The sequence below is a fragment of the Ovis aries genome, chromosome 19, assembly GCF_016772045.2.
Source record: "Ovis aries strain OAR_USU_Benz2616 breed Rambouillet chromosome 19, ARS-UI_Ramb_v3.0, whole genome shotgun sequence".
NCBI lineage: Eukaryota > Metazoa > Chordata > Mammalia > Artiodactyla > Bovidae > Ovis > Ovis aries.
Window position 1 is genome coordinate 46,318,520 of NC_056072.1, and position 15,670 is coordinate 46,334,189.

The 15,670-nt window shown below is 43.0% G+C and overlaps 1 protein-coding gene across 3 annotated transcripts in view; it reads right to left on the reverse strand.

Annotated features, from left to right (window-relative positions):
• Positions 1 to 15,670, reverse strand: part of CACNA2D3 (calcium voltage-gated channel auxiliary subunit alpha2delta 3) — an 879,694-nt gene that overhangs the window by 277,070 nt on the left and 586,954 nt on the right. For all 3 annotated transcript variants that reach the window (XM_060402372.1, XM_060402371.1, XM_042236061.1), the window contains exon 12: positions 10,050 to 10,128. In XM_060402372.1, coding sequence (XP_060258355.1) covers positions 10,050 to 10,128 — 79 coding nt within the window. The remainder of the gene's footprint in view (positions 1 to 10,049; positions 10,129 to 15,670) is intronic.

A 15,670-nucleotide genomic window follows, 5' to 3' on the forward strand; every position in this document is an offset into this window, starting at 1 on the left:
TGCTCAGAGGGCCTCCGTTGGAAAGATACCCCTAATGGGTTGTTTATATCTCTGTGGCTGGGACAGGTTGAGGATGGGGTAGGGAAGTATATGATTGCCCTATGAGGTTCCTGGCAAACGCACAGAAGTTAGCACCAGCAGTCTACCCAAAACAATGCCAAAGTTCTAACTTACATTTCAGTATACAGACCAGGGATGCAGATGTAGAAAAAATAAGAAAAGCTAAAACTATACAAACAATATGAATAATGTATACTGCAAAGCTTAATGCAAATCTAATCACCTAACCTCAACCCGTTAAACTGCAAAACTTTTGTGAAAGAGTCTCTTTTGTTTTCAAATGTTTTTCATAGAAGTTTTAGTTAACAAATGTACATTGTGATGAATAATAGGAAGTCGCTAAGGACTGGACTCCGGCTGTAACCAGAGATGCTTCCCTCGTTCTCCATCTGCATTCAACTGGCCACTTTTCCTCCCCTTCCTCCACCCCCTTTTATTTCTTTTAAATCCTAGCTCTTGAATGTTTATTCTCTTCTTTAGTGCCTTTTCGGACTTCATATATCATGTAAGAAAACAGAATCAGCAATCATTTGGTAATTACCAAGGAGTAATTAATGCTGAAATTAGCCACCTATTACAAATGGTCTGCTCATTTTTCTCCATAACATCAATTTATTTACCTTATTCTCTTACAGAGCCTCCTGTGAACTCTGGGTTACCACTACTCAGTGTGATAAACCACATGCAGCCTGGTGCTTTATATTTCTGATATTTTACTACTCTTACTTAGAGATTTCTTAAGAGTTCCACGTCTAAGAGGTGCCTCTGCATGAGATGCTACAAAACCACATCATTGAACACTCCACTTTGCAATGACACCAGATCTGAGGGACCCCAGAGTCTGGTCCTTGGTGGGAAGCCATGGCTGTCTACCTCGCCAGGTAAGGTCCTAGTTCTACCTTCGGTGTGAAGGAGCACTGCTCCCTTTGAGTCTTTTCAAAGACTCGTTTCCCCTCTGACATAAGGCAGGATGAAAACAGTGGCCAACTTCCAGTCTTCTCAGGGCAGTAAGGTAGGCAGTGATGGTGTTGGTGTTGCCTGGTGTGCATCCCCTTAAGGAGCAACAGTGTTCTGGGAAGATCCTCACAATTGTCTGTCCCACCTTCATCCTCTTCATCACTCAGTTCAGTTCAGTTCAGTCGCTCAGTCATGTCCAACTCTTTGCGACCCCATGAATCGCAGCATGCCAGGCCTCCCTGTTCATCACCATCTCCCTACACACTACTGAAAATCATTTTTTTTCTATAGAAAAAAATGCAGTTTATAAACAATTTGCTACCTCCACATCACCTTGGAATCTTACAAAGAACAGTACAAGGGCCCTGAGAGGTGAGAGGCACATGTCTGACGAACTGGAAAGGACAAACCAAGGAAGAATGACCACTACAGCGGGGAGCCAGGGTCCTCAGTGGGCCTGTGGCATATGAAGAAGAGGGCTCCTAAGTGTGAAACTACCAGTATCAGCCAGAACCTCTGATTTAGGAGCAAGCCTTTTGTGTATGAATAATATGAAAATTGTCCAAGCCAGGCTTCAGCAATACGTGAACCGAGAACTTCCAGATGTTCAAGCTGGTTTTAGAAAAGGCAGAGGAACCAGAGATCAAGTTGGCAACATCTGCTGGATCATGGAAAAAGCAAGAGAGTTCCAGAAAACATCTATTTCTGCTTTACTGACTATGCCAAAGCCTTTGACTATGTGGATCCCAATAAACTGTGGACAATTCTGAATGAGATGGGAATACCAGAGCACCTGACCTGCCTCTTGAGAAACCTGTATGCAGGTCAGGAAGCAACAGTTAGAACTGGACATGGAACAATAGACTGGTTCCAAGTTGGAAAAGGAGTACATCAAGGCTGTATATTGTTACCCTGCTTATTCAACTTCTATGCAGAGTACATCATGAGAAACGCTGGGCTGGAAGAAGCACAAGCTGGAATCAAGATTGCCAGGAGAATTATCAATAACCTCAGATATGCAGATGACACCACCCTTATGGCAGAAAGTGAAGAGGAACTAAAAAGCCTCTGATGAAAGTGAAAGGAGAGGGAATAAGTTGACTTAAAGGTCAACATTCAGAAAACGAAGATCATGGCATCTGGTCCCATCACTTCATGGCAAATAGATGGGGAAACAGTGGATATAGTGTCAGACTTTATTTTGGGGGGCTCCAAAATCACTGCAGATGGTGACTGCAGCCATGAAATTAAAAGACGCTTACTCCTTGGAAGGAAAGTTATGACCAATCTAGATAGCATATTGAAAAGCAGAGACATTACTTTGCCAACAAATGTCCGTCTAGTCAAGGCTATGGTTTTTCCTGTGGTCATGTATGGATGTGAGAGTTGGACTGTGAAGAAAGCTGAGTGCTGAAGAATTGATGCTTTTGAACTGTGGTGTTGGAGAAGATTCTTGAGAGTCCCTTGGACTGCAAGGAGATCCAACCAGTCCATCCTCAAGGAAATCAGTCCTGGGTGTTCTTTGGAAGGAATGATGCTAAAGCTGAAACTCCAATACTTTGGCCACCTCATGCGAAGAGTTGACTCACCGGAAAAGACCCTGACGCTGGGAGGGATTGGGGGCAGGAGGAGAAGGGGACAACAGAGGATGAGATGGCTAGATGGCATCACCGACTCAACAGACATGAGTTTGAGTGAACTCCGGGAGTTGTGATGGACAGGGAGGCCTGGCGTGCTGCAATTCATGGGGTCGCAAAGAGTCGGACACGACTGAGAGACTGAACTGAACTGAATATGAAAATTAATCTCAAATTTCACGTTTGAAAACAATTTAAAGGATCACACTGTGGAGCTAGGAATGCTGGCTTGCCTGCAGCCCCTCTTGGTCTCCTCAGAGAGCCTTAATGTCTCCATTTGTAAAATGTCAGAAAATGGACCACATGCCTACACAAGCTGAACCAGGACCATTTCTGGAAGGCTGGGTATAAGTCCCAGCTCCAGTCTTTATTAGCTATGGACCATTATATTCTTTTCTCAACAGCTCCATTTCTATTCCTAGAGTCTCTCAAATCATGGGAAGCATTCTTCTATGAACCGCAACTTTCTTTTCCCTACAGGGAAGCAACCTCACACCCTGGTGAAGAGTTAGGCTCAGACATCAGATCAACTGGGCCTGAATCTGGCTCTGCCACCTGCTAGCTGGCAACCTGGGATAAGCTGGTAGTCTCTCTCAGTCTCAGTTTCCTTCCTTTTCACACACCCTATACAGCTTTAATGAGAGTCAAAAGAGATAATATACAAAAAAGTACTCTACCCTTTACCTGGCACTTACTAAGCAGCTGTCATCCTTAGTTGTTATTAACGACAGTAACACCACCTAAATCTTCACAGCTCTTACTCTTTCCACTATAATTCTCAAGTTCTATGGAATGTACACAAAAAATGTCTCTGTTAATGGATAAATGAATAAAAAAGGTACTGTGAGTGCATGCACACACACACAAGAATATTATTCAGAATGAGAAAGAGAGAAACCCTGCTATTCTCAACAACGTCTATGGACCTTGAGTACATCTTGCTAAATGAGACAAGTGAGATAGAGAAAGACAAATACTATATCCTATCACTTAAATGTGGAAGTTTTACAAAGTGAAAATCATAGCAACAGAGTCAAAAGAGGGTTAAGCAGAGGCTGGGAATTGGGGAGCTGGAGAGCTATTAGTCAAAGAATACAAAAAAATGAATTACACAAAGGTATCAGAATAAATGTCAATTGTCTTCTTCTATCTTTTCTGAAATAGCAAAACAAATTTAATTGCCATTTTTCCCTACTCTAAACTATCATTCTGGTTTCATAAATTTAACACTTGGAAATATATAGTGAGGTTAAGAGATTTCTAGTGGAAAAATGCCATGGGTCTGAACTTCCAAGGAGGGCTCAGGCCACCAGTTCTCTTTCAAACAAGGAGCAAATGACCATGAGCTTATTAAAAAGGGACAGGTTAAGCAGACAACCAAGAGAGACTCATGTGGCATTTCCATTTGACCTAAAGATGACGGATAGGTTGAGAACCAAACACAGAGACCCCTCTTTATTTGCACAGCTGGAAAACACTCCACTTACCATGAGTTTTGAAGGAGAATCAGGCAGTGCTTATTTAGAATCTTAGCACACTGAACATTACAGAAGGTCATCAAGGCTTTATGGAGTATCTGGGCTAGTTGGCCCCTCTTTTCGGTTTTCTCAGTTCACTTGTTTATCCAATAGTGTGAACGTAGAATTTTAAATTCCAATAAGCCATTCTACAGTGGTAATGACTGTTTTAATGTATTTAAAATGGTTTGCTGCTTTGCCTCAACATAGGACCTACTTATGCTTAAAATGAGACAAACCAATGAGCTCCAGGCCTCTCTGGATTTTGCTAGCGCATTGGAGGAGGCAGGGAACTCCTCTAAGGGCTATGAATATGCCCAGACGCTTATTTCCAGAGGTCCACTGACTTGAGAACTGTCTCGTGGCTTCCAGACTTCCAAGCAGGAAGCTTTGCACCATAGCCAGTCCTTGACCTGGCCCGGGGACGCTGTGCTGGCCGTGACAACTCCCACTCCTCCCTAGGGCCACTCTGGCCAGTCAGCCAATAGGCTTCTCTCTGGGCTGCCCTGGATCTGCTCTGGTCCCCAAATGCTAATGTTTCATTTCACTGAAGAACTTGGCTGAGTCAGGGCAAAAATATGTGGTGGGTGGGGAAGAAGCCTCCCTGGACCTCATGTCACTTGAGATGAAAAATGTTATGCTGCCTCCATACTATAACAATCTGAGAGTATAAACAATGATTTAATTAATGACCATAGAAGAATACTTGCTCACCGACGTTACGTGGTCTAAACCTCATAACTGACGCAACACAAAGCCGATGTTTATATGGGCACAGATGACTGGAACCTGACATTTTGATGGCAACTGCTACTTTGAAAAGTGGCAAACAATGGCATTTTATTCCCAAGGACCTTTAGAAGAGAAGCAGAGTTAGGGAGGTGGGACTATTGTGAAGGACTGACGTTAGCAGGGAAGGAAACAACGGGATTTGACAGGAAGAGAAGGAGAATCACAGCAGAATCAAGCAGCTGGGCCAGATAGGCAGCTACTATTACCTCCTTGGATTTTCCAAGTACTGCACTCAGAACTTACAAATCTATATTCTATGGCCGGGCCCTGAAATACTCTGAGCTGACTAAAATGTCTTCAAAAGGATGCTTCAAGGATTCTTATAAACAATGACTAAAACTAAATTATGGTGTAATATTAGCTGATTAAGACAAGACTTCAACTTCAGTAATTTTCATCAGCTGGACACAGACAGTGGTAAAAACAATATCCCATGACTAAATGCATACTCGCTGATGGGAAGAATTGCAGTCTGATGTGGCAGAAGTAACAGGAAAACTTTTTAAAATTTTTTTTAAAAAAAGGAAAGGAGTCTTTTTTTCAAGACCACAAAATCAAGGAAAAAATGGGGAAAGTGTAGCTCGTTCAAATGCCAACAAAGTTCCAAAAATTATTCAATGGTCTCTTTACTCAGAGGCAATCTAGAATCCATGTACCCTTCATCTCCCTGTGCCTACTTTCTTTCTATATTCCCCCCTCAAATGAAGTCAACTCTGAGACCATCAAAATTACTAATACCTTTGAGTGAGGTGGGCCAGCCAATAAGCTAAAATAATTGAACATGTTATTTTAGAGATTCAAGGAAATGTTCGAATCTTTCAAGCAGAGTTCCACTTTTTAGATAAGGAAGCTGAGACTTGCTTCAAGTAGAAGCAGATAATTAAAGACAATCTGAAGCAAAGAAAAGTGAGGCAGAGGTTTACTTTCTGGGCTATACACATATATTCTGTCCAGATCCATTTACCCTCAATGCTGAGTCCTACAGAGCATGTTGGTTAGTATTTTTCTTTGTGAGCTTATCTCTGCCTATGCAATTCAGGATGGGGAAGACCTTGCTTAATCTGCGTGTCATAATTTTGTGGGGGGGGGTGTGGGGGAGAAAGATGGAGGCCTGAAATCAGAATTTAGAGTTGCAAATCAGTTAGGATATTAAGAAGAGGTGGCAAGAATACATAGCAGAACTATGCAAAAAATATTTCATGACCCAGATAACCAAGATGGTGCAATCATTCACCTAGAGCCAGACATCCTGGAGTCCAAAGTCAACTGGGTCTTAGTTAGCATCACTATGAACAAAGCTAGTGGAAGTGACAGAATTCCAGCTTTACTTTTTCAAATCCTAAAAGATGATGTTGTTAAAGTGCTACACTCAATATGCCAGCAAATTTGGAAAACTCAGCAGTGGCCACAGGACTGGAAAAAGTCAGTTTTCATTCCAATTCCAAAGAAAGGTAATGCCAAAGAATGCTCAAACTATTGCATGATTGCACTCATCTCACATGCTAGTAAAGTAATGCTCAAAATTCTCCAAGCCAGGCTTCAACAGTACGTGATCCGTGAACTTCCAGATGTTCAAGCTGAATTTAGAAAAGGCAGAGGAACCAGAGATCAAATTGCCAACATCTGTTGCATCATAGAAAAAGCAAGAGAGTTCCAGGAAAAACACCTACTTCTGCTTTATTGACTATGTCAAAGCCTTTGACTGTGTGGATCACAACAAACTGTGGAAAATTCTGAAAGAGATGGGAATACCAAATCACTTGACCTGCCTCCTGAGAAATCTGTAAGCAGGTCCAGAAGCAAGTTAGAACCAGACATGGAACAACAGACTGGTTCCAAATAGGAAAAGGAGTACGTCAAGGCGTAATATTTTCGCCCTGCTTATTTAACTTAAATGCCGAGTACATCATGCAAAATGCTGGGCTGGATGAAGCACAAGCTGGAGTCAAGGTTGCCGGGAGAAATACCAATAACATCAGATATGCAGATGATACCACCCTTATGGCAGGAAACGAAGAAGAACTAGAGAGCCACTTGATGAAAGTGAAAGAGGAGAGTCAAAAAGTTGGCCTAACACTCAACATTCAGAAAACTAAGATCATGGCATCCGGTCCCATCACTTCATGGCAAATAGATGGGGAAACAATGGAAAAAGTGAAAGACTTTATTTTTTTTTGAACTCCAAAATCCCTCCAAATGGTGACTGCAACCATGAAATTAAAAGACACTTGCTCCTTGGAAGAAAAGTTATGACCAACCTAGACAGCTTATTAAAAAGCAGAGATATTACTTTGTCAACAAAGGTCCATCTAGTCAAGGCTATGGTTTTTCCAGTAGCCATGTATAGATGTGAGAGTATCAAGAAAGCTGAGCACTAAATAACTGATGCTTTTGAACTGTGGTGTTGGAGAAGACTCTTGAGAGTCCCTTGGACTGCAAGGAGATCCAACCAGTCCATCCTAAAGGAAATCAGTCCTGGGTGTTCATTGGAAGGAATGATGCTAAAGCTGAAACTCCAGTACTTTGGCCACCTGATGCGAAGAACTGACTCATTGGAAAAGACCCTGATGCTGGGAAAGATTGAATGCAGGAGGAGAAGGGGACGGCAGAGGATGAGACGGTGGGATGGCATGAGCAACTCGATGGACATGAGTTTGAGAAAGCTCTGGGTATTGGTAATGCACAAGGAAGCCTGGCTAGCTGCAGTCCATGAGGCTAGTAGTCAAAGAGTTGGACACTACTGAGCGAATGAAACGAACTGAATCAATCTCAAATGGAGACACTATAAACTCATTTTTTCACACAGGTATTATATGAATAGATAAGTATGATAGGCATGGTATAGCTATTTTTGATAGGCACATGCCTTAGCAGAGAAGGTCTATTAATAGACAAGAAAAATGCCATGGAATATAGAAAGAAACCAAGAAGAAGAAGAAAAAGAAAAAACAAAAGCACAGCCCTCCTGTCAATCATGAGATACACTAGAGTTCCTTCCCGCTCTAGGTTCTGACTCACTCTCCTCTCTCCAGAGCACTCTTTAATTTTAGGGAGCAGCTTTGCTTGCTTGCAACTAAAAGAACTTTGTCTTAAGTTCACCGAAACTAAAGCTGAGACCTGCCAGCCCTTCCTTGAGTCCCTCTCTTCCACTAACATACACTGGAACTTTTATAAAGGATGCCTTAGCAGGCAATGTACAACTGGACTACCTGTTATCTGCCAAAACCAATTTACTGTACAGCAGGACATAGTTTAGTATGGTTCAGTCTCTCAGCTGGGTCTGACTCTTTGCGACCCCAGGGACACATCTCCCTTTATTAGTATTGATAGTCTATTTACTGATTTTTCAAACCTTAAAGAAGCAGCCACTCTATGTACAGCAGCAGACTGGGGTCTGTCAGAGTGCTCAAGAGGAAATCAGATTGACAGGCTGTTCTCAGGGACTGTGTAGCGTCACAGATCAATATATCACTAGGAAATCATATGCAGCATTTTTGTGCCAGGCACTGAGCTACCAGCTTTAGCTGCATGGCCTCACGTCATGCTCACAGCATGTGGCTGGGGCAGGTATCATCATTACCCCTGTTCTTTAGGTGATATAATTGAGACTCAGGTAGGTCTGGTAACATCCACTACCATAATTAGTGTTTGGTAGAAGCTGGATCTGAACTCAAGGAGTCTGGGTTAATACTCAAGGAATCTAGATTCCCCCACCTATCTACCTCCTATGTTTTGCCTTCTTTGGTTGTATGTAAAATAAAAAGAAACCCTTCATAGATTGGAGGCCCTATTCCTTCCCTCCCTATGCCTTTCCCAAAGCTCTGCTTCCAATACACATCAGGGGATCATTCATCAACTAACTTATGAATGTAGAAAAGTCAACCATTATTGAGCACTTCTATGCCCCAGCACTTAACTAGGCACCTTATCTGTACCATTTCATTTTTTTAGCCCCTATATTCAATAAGAATCAAAGGAATAGCTATTATTACCTTCTCCACTTTGGAAATCAGACCACTGAAACAGGCTATATTCAATAAGAATCAAAGTGAAAGTGAAGTCGCTCAGTCGTGTCCAACTCTTTGCGACCCCAGGGACGGTAGCCTACCAGGCTCCACCATCCATGGGATTTTCCAGGCAAGAATACTGGAGTGGGCTGCCATTTCCTTCTCCAGTGGACCTTCCCAACCTAGGGATCAAACCCAGGTCTCCTGCATTCCAGACAGACGCTTTACCGTCTGAGCCACCAGGGTCCTCTCCACTTGGAAAATCAGACCACTGAAGCAGGCTACATAACTAAGTTAGTTATGTAGGCTAAGTTATGCTATGAGAACATATCAATCTGGAAATCTCAGTGGCTTAACACAAAGGTTCATCAAACAGGCTTTATATCCAGCACAGGTTGGCAGATGGCTGAGGATAGGGTGAGTGGAAAGGCATCCACCCCATGTGGCCACTCAGGAACCCAAGCTATCTCATCTAGCCCATCATGTCACTTCAGAGTTCACAAGAGCAGAAGAGAGTGTAGATACCACCACATCAGCCCATATGTGTTTTAGCTCATAAATGACCCAGGCTGGATTTGCTTAAAGCCTACTGGACTACTGAACTAGTGTAAGGTGGCTGGGAACAGTGAGCACATGGATAGTTCAGTTCAGTTCAGTTCAGTCGCTCAGTCGTATCTGACTCTTTGCGACCCCATGAATCGCAGCACGCCAGGCCTCCCTGTCCATCACCAACTCCAGGAGTTCACTCAAACTCATGTCCATCGAGTCGGTGATGCCATCCAGCCATCTCATCCTATGGGCACAGTAAATAGTTCTGCCATAGTAATTCTCCCAAGGTCACTCGGCTACTAAGGAATAGAGTGGAAAGGCTTAACCATTCCACTTTACTACAACCTCAACATTTATACATACATTTTTGGAGAAATCTGTTCCAAATCGATCATAATCATTTAGAAACATCCAGACCTTATCTAAGAATTCACAGCCTTCTGATAGAATTCTCCACTTCCTCATGACTATCTCTATTTCTGCACATCCACAGAGAAGTTATTCAGAACTGAACTCATCAGGGGACCTACCTTTGTTGGCACAGGCCATCCACTTGAGATTGTCTGCAAAAGCAGCCTCTCGTCCAATGAGGTACGTGAAAATCCGAACCTAAGAGGAAGAGGGACGCACAGATCAGTGGTTTTCACTTTTCACCCTCCAGCCCAGACCACAAGCATGGCTCACACACATGTGGTTTACCTCTTTATGCTCCATGCTCCCCATCTGTAGAAACATATTTAAGACATTTGAAGTACAGTCAGCTAGAAATATATTCAAAACTGGGGTCTTTGATCTTTTAAACCATATGGCACTGGTGGTGGTTGTTTTTCGGTGTGCAACTTGCTACAGAGGAAAATAACTTGAAACAGAAGACTGGAAGCGTTGTGAGCCTGGGTTTGCTACACACATATGGACAGAGACCATCCAGGTCTGGACCAAATCGGCAACCATTTTCCTCATCTGTACAGGAAGTATAAAGTGTGCTCTTCTTGGGAATAGAAACATCACTGAAAGACCCTCAGCATGCCCCCCTCCCCCAGTGGTGAGGACAGGCTGCAGACACTCTCTTACCATCTGTTGTGATTAACTGGAATGAGAGGCGCAGCCTGTAGCCAGGAGACCAAAGGAAACCCTCTCCAGCCTTCCTAAAGTTTGGCTCCTAAAGAGCCAAGAACACATGTAAAACCTTGAATCTCTCATTTTCTATTGCCTTCTCAAATCTCTCTTATAAGGCCAGAATTCTTTGAAATAAAGCCCAACCCACTTCCCAAAGTTGCACATGAGGGTTAGACGGAAGAAAAACAAGAAATAAAAAGGGTTGAAATCCTCTAGTTTAAACTTTGGGCTTCCAAGGTGGCTCAGTGGGTAAAGAACCAGCCTGCAATGCAGGAGCATGCCGAAGATATCAGTTCAATTCCTGAGTTGGGAAGACCCACTGGAGGAGGGCATGGCAACCCACTCCAGTATTCTTGCCTGGAGAATCCCATGGACAGAGGAGCCAGGTGGGCTACAGTCCATAGGTCGCAGAGTCAGACACAAGTGAAGCGACTGAGCACAGCACACAGTTTAAACTTTAAATGGTACATGTATGTTCCATATATAGCCCCCAAATCTTTCTGAGTGATGCCCCTCCCACTCAGTCAGTCTGGGTCAGGAATACCTACGGTTCCTTCAGAGCCTTCACTGAGACTATAGTGAATTAATCTCGTGCACTTATATCTGTGAGGTTGAGCTCCACTAGACCGTCCAGCTGACAAGGAAAAGGGTGGTTCTGCTTTGATGGGGCACAGAGCTTGGAACATTACAACTCAGTACATGAGCGGATAAAAATGTAAATACTCATAGCTGACTGTGAAAATGAAGACTCTGTTTTAGTTATGAGTACCCTCTTATCTGAGACATAACTTGAAGACTAATTCTTATGGGATGATTTATTTCCAGCTTAAAGAGATGCTTACACACACATTATCACTGTGCTGCCTGAGTCTGTTCTCGTCTATGTTCAGTGAGGCGGTCATTTCATCCATCACAGAACCTGCAAGGGGGCTTCCAGGGCATGAGCAGACACACAGGCCATTGCCTCTCCCATTTTCTTAGCTCTTTTGGACACTATTTCCAATGAAATCACACAGGGAGGATGGATACTTTTTTTTTTTTTTTCCCATTGGGAGATTCTGACTCTTTGGGGAAAAAAAAAAGAAGATACATAGAAGAAGTCCTCATAGGACTCACCTAGCCCTACATGGTTACCACTGACCTTTCTACACAGAGCTGTCCCCTGTTCACTTTTCCTGCCTGGCCACTGTTGTCTTTTAGCTGAAGATGACTGATTTGGGGGAAAATTGAGACTCAATTAAGTAAAGTGACTTTCTCAGTTTCATCAAGTCCTGATATAGTAAGAGAGGTCTTCCAAGACCTCAGGATAACACTGAGGTCTCCTCTTAATTTCCTGGAGGTGCTGGTTCTGTCAACCCACCAGCTGCAAGACCTAGAACTATCACCCACAGGAGCCGAACCAACCCCAGGCTTTTCTTTTTTAAAAATAAATCTTCAGCTTTCACTTCTAATTCAAGTTATTTAAAAGGAAAGCTTCAGACTGATTAAAAATAAAACTGCAAAAGCAAGTTATTAACAAAGCAGAAAGCACAAGAGATAGCTCTAGAGAATGAAGCTGTGAGTCTGTCTTTACAAGCAAAAGGCAAAGACCTGACACAAAACAGCCTATTTGTTGTGAGCAAAGGCACTTGCAGGTGCCAAACCTCCTCTGCCATCCAGGTGAAGAACCAGAGAATAAACTGAGTTCTCTCCTGGGGGCATAGTTAAAACCCTGAACAATGCTGTGAACCATTAGAAGAATGCCTATAGTTTCTGATTTTAAAAGATCGCAGCACATCTGGAAAACCAGTAGGACTGCTTCAAACTTCAGACCAGACGTGACTGTGCAACAATCACTGAGCTAAAACACAACCATGAAAACCAGCGCCATGAGCCCCTTACCAGCACTGCTGGCCCTACTGCCGGCACCGCCGTGGCTTCTCTAGTCAGCAGTATCCCTTGGCTCAGGTATGTGCAGAGATTTTCAGCATCATACTTGTTTGGCTGGTTTGCATTTGATTGCTTAAGAAAGAAAAACCAGGATCATGCTAAATGTTTCCATTTACATGCAGTCTTTGGCTTCCAGTGCACTGGCCCCCTTATTTGAGTTAGAAATGGCATGGAAATGACTCGTTGTCTCTCTGCCTATAAAATAAACATAATCAAACAATACTGGGTTCATGCCCTGGATTTCTCACAATAATGCCTTTCAACTGGCAACAACATAAAGGGCCTTTATTCCAAAATAAATATTTTGGAGAGCAATGTAACAATAGCATTTTATATTTGTAGTTTTTTTCAGACTGAGTAATTCTACTTTTAGGAATTTATCTTACAGTCAGGATAACACAGAAAATGCCTGTGGGGGCCACACAGGTAACAGAGATGACACGAAGTCATAGGAGTATGAAGAGTTGTACAGTGCATGTCTTCTTAAAGCCCTGGAATTTGGTTTTAGACATTTTCACAAATACACGAAACTGTACAAGGATAAAGATATTCACCTTTATTATGGGCTGTAGTTTACCACGGTCCTCCATCCATGAGATTTTCCAGGCAAGAGTACTGGAGATTTGTAATGATTAAAACCTGCTAAATCCCTAGTTTCTTTTGACAGCCAACTGGCTAAAAAGTCTTGGGACATTCAGGTAGTGGAATATCATGCAGCTATGTACTCCTGAGAAACACATCCATTATAAATTAGCAAGGGGGAAAGCAAGTTGTGGAATACTGTGTAGCACAGAATCCTGTTTTTTTCTAAAAGGGGACTTACATGTTTTACTCTGTAAACTTCAATATCCTCTGAATGTTTTTATAAATGAATAAACATAGCTTTAATAATTGCAGATCATTTTAAATGAAAATAATGACTCTGCTACTTCCTGAACCATTCTTCAAGGACACAGAAAGAGTAAATGTACCAGTGAAAATCAAAAAGGAGAGGAGATGATACGTGGAAATTACGTTCTGTCCTTGGATCTTGCAGAGAGGGCTGCCTTCCTTCCACTGCGCAACGAAACGAATGCAAAACCTCTGTGAGTAACAACTTGCTCGTTTCTGTCTCTAGCAGATTCTGTAACCTGATGGATTTTATTTCCAGTAATGGAGATTTATTTTTTAAGAAGCTCCATCAGATAAACTTTAAGAAGTCTGCCTTGAGTCCAGCTACTTTTACAATATATGGCAAGGCTCCTTAGCAGAGGCAATAGGGGTAGTTCTGAAAGCCAGGTTCACAGCACTGATGACAATGGGGAGAGTCCATGGAACAGATCAGACCAAGTTACCAGGGCACCAAAACACACCAGAAAGCCAGGGCTTTGCGTTCATCATCCACAGGCACGAAGGCACCACTTTCAGTACTGCTGCAAAAAGACAGGAGGCAAGAGGTCTGCATCAACCTATGAGTTCATTTTGATCTCCCATTTGAGTTTGGATGGTCTTTAAATGTTCTACAAATCCAATTAAGCTCAATAAACTGTTAGGATGTGGCTATTTCAAAGTTCAAAGTCACTTAATCTACTTAATATAAAGTTTCCCAGATGACATAAAGAACTCAGTCCAGTTTTTCCAAAACAAACTGCTGCTTCTTGCTCATATAGATGCAATTCTCTCCAAAAACACAGAGGGGTGCCATTCCTCTCTACCTTTGGTGAACATAGGGTAGCTTGACTTTGTGAAGATGTTGTTGACAGTGAAAGTGTCTCAGTTGTGTTCGACTCTTTGTGACCCCATAGACTATATAGGACATGGAATTCTTCAGGCCAGAACACTGGAGTAGGTAGCCTTTTCCTTCTCCAGGGGATCTTTCCAACCCAGAGATCAAACTCAGGTCTCCCGCATTGTAGGCAGATTCTTTACCAACTGAGCCACTAGGGAAGCCCAAGAACACTGCAGTGGGTAGCCTATCCCTTCTCCACCAGATCTTCCCAACCCAGGAACTGAACGGGGTCTCCTTCATTGCAGGTGGACTTTTACCAGCTGAGCTCTCAGAGAAGCCCCCTTGGGAAGATGATGAATCAAATTAGTTCCTTTCTACAGCCATTAAAAGAGGGGAAGGAAAGTGGCTGCCAGTAGAGCCACAATGGGGCAACTGCCCAGCCAGGAAACAGGCTGCTGCTGCCCTCACAACTCACGTCAGTGCTGAAGCCCAGGCTTTTGAGACAGTCCAAGAATCCGTCATCCATCTGTCACAAGTAACTTCTGAGCACCAACTACGTGCCAGGGCCCATTCTTGGTGTTAGGGATATAATGGATGAAGGGAAAAAATCTCTCTGTCCTCAGGGAGCATACATTCTCATGAGAGTAAAACAGATGATAAATGACAGATTCACATGTTACATTTAGGTAATTGTTGAATTAAAAGCTTATGAAGAAATAAAAGAAGAAATAATTAGGCAATGGACAGTGATGATGGCTGCTGTTTTAGAAAGGGAGGAAGGGAAGGCCTTCTTGCTAAGGTGATACTTGAGCAGAGATCTGGACAAAATGTGGGTGGAGGTAGGGGAGCAAGACATATGGCTCCCTTGGGGAAGACTGTTCCAGGTGAAGGCAGCTGAAGGCACAAGGGCTTGAGATAGGGCTACTCGAGGAATATTGACAAGACCAGTGTGGATGAAGTAAAGTCCAGTAGGAGAGAGTGTAGGGAATGAACTTGGACAGACAACAGGTACCTAATCATGTGGGCCTTGCAGCCTCTCTTAAGAGGCTGGGCTTTTTCTATAGCAAGAACAGAAGCCACAGGAGGAACTGAGTCGAAGCCTGACAAGAACTGACACAAAATCCTGTGAAGGGATCATTCTGCAGTGTGGAGAACAGACCTTGGAGAGTTGTACTCATTCTGGCTGTCCATTCCAATTTCCCATGATGTTCTTACAATTTTGAGTGCACAGGGCCCATTCAAGACAATCAAATCAGAACCTCTGGAGGCAAGGCCCAACTTTTAATCTCCCTGTGGACATTTTAATGTGCATCCAAGTTTGAGGACCACGGCCACAGGGAGATAAGAGAAGCAGAGCCACTAAGTAGGAGGCCACCAAAACACTGAAAGTGAGAAACG